The sequence below is a fragment of the Acyrthosiphon pisum genome, chromosome A3, assembly GCF_005508785.2.
Source record: "Acyrthosiphon pisum isolate AL4f chromosome A3, pea_aphid_22Mar2018_4r6ur, whole genome shotgun sequence".
NCBI lineage: Eukaryota > Metazoa > Arthropoda > Insecta > Hemiptera > Aphididae > Acyrthosiphon > Acyrthosiphon pisum.
In genome coordinates this window covers 6,766,001-6,775,211 of record NC_042496.1, presented here as the reverse complement: position 1 = coordinate 6,775,211, position 9,211 = coordinate 6,766,001, and the positions used below count along the sequence as shown (strand labels likewise).

Below are 9,211 nucleotides of genomic sequence, written 5' to 3'. Positions count from 1 at the left end.
TAATTTGGAAATTATCGTGATTTTGACGAATTTTAACAACGATATAACTTTAGACGCTCACAAAAAATTATTGTTGATTTATGCTCAATTTTTTAATTTTAACTAACAACTTATAAGGAACCTCATATTACATTTTCAAGTTTCAAGTGGAAAATATTTGATCGACAATAATTTTAAAAAAAATAATAAAAATCGAAATTTGCTTATGGCTAAAAATAGTTCAAAAAGTTTTTAAATTGGTGTAAGTATAGGAAATCTGAAAATACTAATATAAACATTTTGTCGTAAACTTTTTTCCTTAATTTTTTTTTTGTTTTTCTTGTGCTTTTGAAAGCTACTGGATATTTTAAATATTAATCTCCTGAATGCACCAACTATATTCATTATTCAAATTCTCACCAGAAAAGATACTGAATCTGAAAATCGAAACATTATTATACTGACCCAAAAAGTGATGACAGACACAAAAAAACACATCATTTTAAAATCGATATATTGAATTATATTCATTGATCCACTCAGAATTAGACCGTAGACGCAACGATACAACATAAATAAGTCCAGAGCTCGGAACTTTATGCGATAAATAATATTGAAATATGTGCATACATATGCACTAAAAAAAGTTTAAAAATGCAATATTATGCAGTAAAAAATGTGCACATTTTTAAAACATGTATTTATATATTTTAATAAGATCAAAAAATAATATAAATAATAAAATGAGTTTCGCCGGTCATTGCCTCAACATCCCCCATCCACCACATGATTATGGGCCAATACGTCAAGCTCTGAGACTTGATTCTCTTTCAGTTAGGCGTGATAACTTTGGTATCTCTTTTATTCAGGGTCTGATCGCAGGTCGAGTTGATGCCCCAAGGCTTCTTGGAGAACTTAATTTTCGTATTCCTAGTAATACTAGGCTTCAGTCTAATTTTTATATACCCACCAATAAGTCTAACTTCTCCATGAATGCCCAGCTTTTGAAAATGATGCATAATGCAAATAATTTTATAGATTATTAAAACGTATTTAGTGTTTAGTACGGAGGCTCACATATATATAAAAAAATGCCTATCTATAATTGTTTTAATACTACACCACGTTTGTTTTGTTTTCTTTTCTTTTTTTTATGTTGCTATAATAATATTAAGTCTTTATCTGTTATCTACGTTTTTCTTGCTTGTATAATTTTGTAAAAGCCGTCTGGCGTTGATTATAATAAAAATAAAAATAAAAATAATAAAAAATATAAATAATTACTTTTAAAAAAAATTATTTTTTAATTTGGTACAAACTTGATTTTTATTTTTGGTTTGTAGATCTTGAAACATTTTTCGATTATTCACAGTCCTAAATATAAACAAATTGAATGTATCAAATACAGCAGATATTAAACCATGTTATTAGGTATATATTTACCTGAATTATATTGAATGATAGATGTTTTTACCTGGTCGATAAATTGCAATCGATTTTTGGTATAGTATAATTCAAAATATAGACGATGCAACGATGTGTGGCGGCTCTATATTTTTAAATTTTTAAATATTTTGTTTATCAGATAACATAATATACATTAATATCCTTAAATTCTTTAAACATGCAAAATCATGTAAACTTAGTCAAATATGCAACATACATTTTTGTATTTAGATTGTATGTACTGAGGAACCAATTTGTGTTCAAATCAGATTTTTTTATATGAAGCTTCCTAAGAAATATGCAAATCCGTAAAGTTCCGAGCCCTATTAATACAATAGAGTAGGTAATTATTGGTAGTTATATCGCCATGCCGGTTTTGTAATATTATTAATTTATTTATTATTATGATTGTGTTTCACGCAGCTCCTCAAAATATACGACGGTAGGCAACATATAATACAGACGAGAAATGTATTCGCCACCATATGAAATAATCATCTTATAACCTCTTTGGCCATCATGGCGCGAGGCCTTATCTCGTTTTGTTGTTGTTTGTAAAGGGATTGATTACAGGTGAAAAAAGAAGTAGGAAATTAATAATGTTTCACAGTTATTTTTCAGTTTTCAATTTGATCTCGTTATTAATTTTGTTTGTAATTTAATCTTTTTATTGAATAATATTGTATACCAGTTTGAGTTTGTACTTGATCGAAATCATTTTTCCTTTGCCGTCTTAGTTCGAAATATCATGTTGAAAACAGTATGTATATTTTGACAACATTTTAGAAAGGCATTAGTAAATTAGTAAACTAGTTCACATTTGTTTTTATTTATTTCTAAAAAGCAAATATAAATAACCACTGTATTAAATAACAATTTTATTTAAATCAATTTCCAGGCATTATAAATTTCCATATTTTGTGTCAGTATACAATGTGTACCGGTCAAACTGTTTAAGAGTTATGAGTCATTTGTTATAAGATTTACAATTCAAATGTTGAAAGTCATACAGATGGGCATTCAAGCTTTCATGGTGTTAGCCTCGAAGGTGTGGGCCTGCATATGCTTCCTAATAAAACGACAAATTAAAACTGTAAGTTTTAAAATTTAAATATGTGTTTGCTCTTAAATTATTACGATTTTAGTTTTTTTATAAATTAAATATTGTATTGTCTGAATCTACTTTTCTTATTGAACATTTATTGTTGAAACTGTTGTTTAATTATTGTATATATTTACTAATTATTTTAATATATTACAAAGTTACATTTTAAACTAGGTACTTTGATGATTATTATTAGTGATATTTTCTATGTTACTAACAATACGTTCTCATAGTTTAATAAAAAAATTAAAACTAGTCATTTTTTTAACAGGTTCGCCAATATCAACCTGTTAAATATGGAGTATTTCCTTTATTACCATTATCCAGACATAGAATAAGTATGTTAAGAGTTATTTATACAAAATTAAAGGTTGTTAAGTCGAGTAAAATATATTTATTTTACATAGGTATGGTAAAACGGAAAGTTTTGGTGCTAGATTTAGATGAGACATTAATACATTCACACCATGAAGGTGTCCTACGTCATCCGTCCAAACCAGAAATGCCACCAGATTTTATTTTAAAAGTTACCATTGAGCGGCATCCAGTAAGATTTTATGTTCATAAGAGGCCGCATGTTGATTTTTTCTTAGATGTTGTAAGTTGTTAAAAAGTTTAATATGCATTAAATACTTATAAATACCAAATTTCATTCTTCTGCATATTACCAAATATAGGTCTCTAAGTGGTATGAGCTGGTAGTCTTTACAGCTAGTATGCAAATTTATGGTGCTGCAGTCGCTGATAAATTAGACAATCGAAGGGGTATATTAAGAAGACGATTCTATAGACAACATTGCACACCTGAAATGGGTTCTTATACTAAAGATTTGACATCAGTATCAAGCGATTTATCGAGGGTCTTTATACTCGACAATTCACCAGCAGCATACAGAGCATTTCCTGGTGATTAAAACATTTTAATATTTTTTTTTTAAATGTTTATTATAAATATTAAATAATAATATTAATGTATTATATTTTTCAGACAATGCAATACCAATTAAATCATGGTTTTCAGATACTTCAGATACAGCATTGTTAAACCTCTTACCAATGTTAGATGCATTACGGTTTACAGATGATGTACGTAGTGTATTAAGTAGAAATTTACACAATCATAATTTATGGCAATGATCTGTTCAATAAAACCTGTTGAATTTCTTATTAAATAATATTTTTGACTATTTCAATAATGTAATGAGAATATACTAACTAACTTAACTGACTTGAAGCGCAAATATTTAATTTATATTAGTATAAAACTTAATAAATAAATTAAAAGGTGATACCTTCTATTTCAACAGCAATATATTAATGTTCATTTATTTCTTTCATATCCATGTGTTGTGAATTAATATTTATATAATTTAAAACAAAATTGTTATTTTATAAAACATATTTCATTGAGTCAATAGACTGGTCAAGTTTATTTTGATTATTATTATGTATTTATTTCTACTTGGTGAATAAAAATAATGTATCTATTGTAAGGTTCTAGTCGCTGTTATCTGTAATTTGTACTTTACAATACTGATTATAATAAGTAACGTATACAGCAATATAAGTACTGAGTTGTATGGTACCTTTAAATAATTCATTTACATTTTTCACTAATATAAAAATGCATCAACTATAATCATTAATGTGAAATATGTATTCACTTTATTTTAATCAAAATTATAGAGAACATTCTAATTTCCACACAATATTTATTGCAAATTATTGTTGATTACATTGGTTCATTTCTCGAATTCTGATGCATATCTTTTAGTATTATAATGAAAACATATTTTGTCAATGCACACTTTTAAAAAATATATTTTTATTGTTGATATTCAATAACCTAGATAAAGTTGTAACTTAAAAATTTTAAGTCATTTTTGTTAGTTTTTATACAAGAAGAAATAATAAGGTTAACTTATCTTGTTTTATTATAATTTTTTTAACTGTAAAGTCACTATATCATCAAATAACTTCCACACACAGGTATTGATAAAACAAAATATTATAAATATTGTTAATGATTAAATCTATCATACTCATCAATCATGGCACCTAGCCAATAAAAAATGAGTTAAACATTTTCTGAGGACTAAAATTTAAAAAAATAATAATTTTAATTGTAAGAATTTTAAAAAAACTAACTGCTGGGATGTTAAAAATAACCTAACTTTATAATAATATTATATGCCAATAAATAATAATTTATATTTATACAACTGTAATACCTATTCAAAGTCATATTATAATTATAATAGTATAATTTAAATTTATATACATTGGATTTACCATTTAGTGAATAGAGTAATTTTTATTTATTTTTTAGTTGTGTGCTTACTGTGTGTTCTCAACAATAGTTTTGAAATATTTTTTTTTAATGTGATAAATATTAAAAAAATTCTTATGTATAAACACACATGTAATTTATGTATAAACACATAATTTTAAAAGTATGTCCAAGAATTAATGTAATCATTGTCATTTAGTACTTAATGTAAAGTCTATGCCACCAAACTGTGATGTATATATAGATTATCTTATTTGGCTTTTATAATTTATGTACATAATATATTTGTATAAATTATAGTAACCAAAGTTCTTAAAATACAGTTTTGTGGTTCAAAAAAGATTTTTCATATTACTTTTTCCAATGTTGTATAATATTATGTTTTAATGTTTTCCAAATTATTGTCAGCTATTCTCCATTTTTGTCTACTTAATATTTAATACATTTTGGACCATTCATTATTGTGATAACTGCAAAATATTTTTATATATGCAAGTTATTAAAATATAATATACAGTTAAATCAACTATTTTAAATAATGTTTATCGGGTGATAATTTTGTGGCAAACTATTAATCTAAAAATTAACAAACCAATAAATTATTAATTTTTAATTTAAAAATCTGCATATATTGTTTAATTAACTAAGTATAATAAAGTTCTGTAATTTTTAAAAACAACAAAAATATGTCTTAAAATTAAAATAATACAAGTTGTATTCCACTTTAATGAAATTAATAACTTGCAAATATTTTCTGTTAACTTTTGTTTACTTTCAATCTAATGGGTATTTTTTAACATTAGCATGAACCAACAACTGTAACATGTCTTCTATGAAATATAAATTATGTGTTTATAATGAAATGTTAATTTTATTTGTTAAAATATGTTTTTATTTTAGATTTTGAGTGAAGTGAAGATGTCTATCTTGATTACATCGATGTGTGTATATGTTTTTATTTTATTTACTTTTTGTCTAGCAAAGATTTTTTTAGCAGAAAAATTGCTTCATTCTTTAAAGTTGAGAATGATTACTGGTAATGAATTGTGTTAGGTGCCTGAATGGGCTTAATATTAGGAAGTTCCTAGTACTTTTCATAAAATTTGGGAAAAAAGGGAATATTATATCCCGTTTATATAATACTATAATATAATACTCAACAGCAGAGGAAGAGATTATCCAGTTTTAATTGATGAAACTTTTATAGAAATTTAAATGCTGTCTTGTTAGAATTTTATCTGAACATGCGCCTGAAGTCCAGTGCTCGAATTGGGGGTTGCGCAGGGGACAGAGCCCCTACTATTTTTATTTTCTTTTTGCGTACACCTAATATTTTTTTTTTACTTGGTCGGAGGGGAAATAATTTTTATCAAAATGTGAATTTCAATTGATGCCAATTATATAACTAGTTTTACTATTTTTGATATTATTTTATTAATTAATTATAATATCACCCTGTGTTTTGCCTATATAGTCAGTAGTTCACAGATCATAGATCATATACAAGTATATTATCCAAGGCACAGATACTGAATACTGATGTGTGCTAGTACTATCTTAAATCGTGTTCTGAATGAAATGTTATCAGTTTCAGTTATAGTTATCGGTGTTTATCAATTTTTTAATTTTTTCATACTAATTATCAAAATCTGTGGTCTCTTTTGAATCAAAAACAATAATTATTAATTTTGTTATCTATTTAGTATATTGAATAAACAGGTAGATTATTATTAATTCTTTTTTCTCCTGTAACAATATAAGATGTAGCTGAAATTGCTATCAAAATATATTATACCTATTTGGAATTCAAAATGTGTTTCTGAAAAGTGGTATTCAAAATTGAAATAAGGCAGTAGCGTGGGGGGGCAAGGCCTCCCACGGGTCTGTGTTAATTAATTGCACCCTTGGAGCGCAGTTTTTAAATTGTTGGATTGAGCTCCTCTACTTAATTTTTCCAAATTCAAGCACTGAACATGTTAAACGCGGAGTGCAGGCGCTAAGGTAGGTACATTGAAACCCACACTACGCCATTACTATATTGTTATCGAATAAAGATCATTTGGTTAAATTGCTAAAAGCTAAATTCAATGCACATCAATGTTTACACTTTATTCATTCATAATTATAGACATTTATAAAAAAATAAACGGTTATGACAAATTAATTTATCGCTGCCACTTAAAATGTATTTTATCTGCTTTTTACACAATTTAAACGGTATAATTATGAATTATTATTAATAATTATATTAAATGATTGAACATTTCAATTAGCGCTGCCAAATACGGTGTATACATTATTTTTCGATCGGTTAAATTAAATTTAAATTAAAAAAAATTAAATTATGACTCATAGGATTGTCTGGGTGGATAGGTATATTTGGTATAATGGTATACCGTATTGCTGCGGAAATTGGCAATGGTAAGCAATGCCTATATGTCAAATGTATGTGATTAATATTAATTCGTTGTTACTTTCCTCGTAAATGATTATATGTTGGATGTTGGTAATGTTATAATTATATTGTGTTGATTTTTGTCTTGCGTTCGTAATTTGGCAAGTTATAGGTACCTACGACCTACCTAGAGTTTCTACCGTTACGAAAAATGCTTGGATCACAATCTATAATAATAAAAACACCCAAACAGCCGTTTTAAATCGCTTTAAATGATTATTGTTTAAAATACTTTTAATCAATAATAAGTATTTAGTATTTTAAGTAGGTATTATTATATAATTAATATATATTCATAAAGTGGACGTTAAGAATATAGTAGTAGGTAGGTAGTGTTTTTATATTTATAAGCATTGATTGATACGAATTCAGCTTATGCGGTTAATTGATTATTCTATTTTCGTTCAAGACTCTGCCACAGATCCCGCTACAACAATGCCTACTTTCCGACAATTTCAACATAGGTACCTAATATTACCATATTTTCTATGATATCATTTATGATTCGAAAAATCTTTGAGGATCCATAACACATTTGTTTCAGGAATTTTGATCAATATTAACAATCGTGTAATAATGATTATAACCGTGGTGTGTGATGTGTGAGTACTTGGACAAAAACCGTAAAACGGTAGCAGTCAAAACGAAATACTAGGCATCATTGTCAAGGTTGTGACTTTATAATAATAATATATATATTATTATGTATATATCAATGTGTATTATTAATGCAATCAGCTGGGCGTTTGCCGTGGCCGTTAACGAGTGTCGTCGCGTAACCTCGTCCTCGAGCACAAGCCACACACGCTCGTGCACTCGCTCGTTCGTCAGTTGTAATTCATGATTTGTTTGTGTTCTGTCTAGTATGTAACTACTGCAACTTACTAGCCACTGTTGGTCGTGGCGTGCTCGTGCTCGGTCGTGGCGGCTCGTTTCAAGTCCACGTGTTGAAATAGCTGGCGGCAGTGGCTATCGATCGTTTTTTGTTTCAAGTCTGATTAAGGTAGGTAATAAATTCTACGCGACTAGAAATAAATACCTACTGTCAGTAAATTTATTGACTCTATAGATAAATATTATTTTATATTTTACCTTTATGGTTTACTTTTATCTCCGCTCGGTCTATACTACACTAATATGATTTAGTAATTTTAGTTGACGACATTCATGAGAGTTTATATTCGTCGCCGAAAATCCTCGTACTGTTATATTATTGTATTGATTATACGCTTGTGAGGCAATATGATGAAATCTAAACGAACATTTTCTAGACGTATTCCCTGCGAGATTTTCTAACACAAATTAGGTACAGTCCTTTTTTATTTATAGATTAAGCTCATATTATGAACATTTAAAAAATATAATATTACGTTTTACTTTCATTACACATCATCAGTATAGCTGTGTAGGTGCCTATAATATATAAATTACAATTAAATAAACTCAGACAAATATTTTATTGAATAAAAGAAAATCTATATTTTAATTTATATTGATAATTTATATATTATTTAGTGAATTTCGCACGCAAAAAAATTTAATACACAGAATATTATTATTTCGTTACTATTATACATCTAGGTAGGTCCTAGCGTACCTATTTGTTATGCTTTCAGATTCTGAGCTGAGCGTTAAATGTATTGGTTTTATAATGAAATTGGTTGTTTTTGTCTGTCATCACTTATTGTTACCTATCAGTTATCAAAGAAGTACCTAAACATAAAAAAGCTTTGATTTTTAACTTTGCATTTGATTGGTAGTTTAAAGGATCAAAAGTCAAACGAAAAAAACAAAATAAAATTGAACAGTCCAAACAAGTTTTTAACAAAATAATTTTTTTTTGTTATTCTAATGCAATAATAATTGATCATTGAATTTCAAATTTCAACACTTCCATTACAGTATCCAACTCAATTCAATGTACACTCGACATCTG

The 9,211-nt window shown here is 27.1% G+C and overlaps 2 protein-coding genes across 4 annotated transcripts in view; both read left to right on the top strand.

The window, feature by feature from the left end:
• The first annotated feature begins 1,997 nt into the window (after window positions 1–1,997).
• Ctdnep1 (CTD nuclear envelope phosphatase 1) lies at window positions 1,998–5,678 on the top strand. Of its 2 annotated transcripts, NM_001205014.1 has the most exon segments (6): window positions 1,998–2,185; window positions 2,324–2,518; window positions 2,802–2,868; window positions 2,938–3,128; window positions 3,208–3,436; window positions 3,519–3,840. In NM_001205014.1, coding segments are annotated over 5 exon segments (735 nt in total). In that variant the 5' UTR covers window positions 1,998–2,185; window positions 2,324–2,419; the 3' UTR covers window positions 3,668–3,840.
• A 2,487-nt stretch (window positions 5,679–8,165) lies between these two features.
• LOC100167176 (solute carrier family 25 member 35-like) overlaps window positions 8,166–9,211 on the top strand; it is a 6,913-nt gene continuing 5,867 nt past the window's right edge. The window contains exon 1 of one of the 2 annotated variants that reach the window (NM_001162262.2): window positions 8,166–8,278. The gene's annotated coding sequence lies outside the window, so the exon portion shown is untranslated. Of the gene's footprint in view, window positions 8,279–8,405; window positions 8,582–9,211 lie in introns of those variants that run through there. The other variant, XM_029491038.1, reaches the window with a different exon arrangement.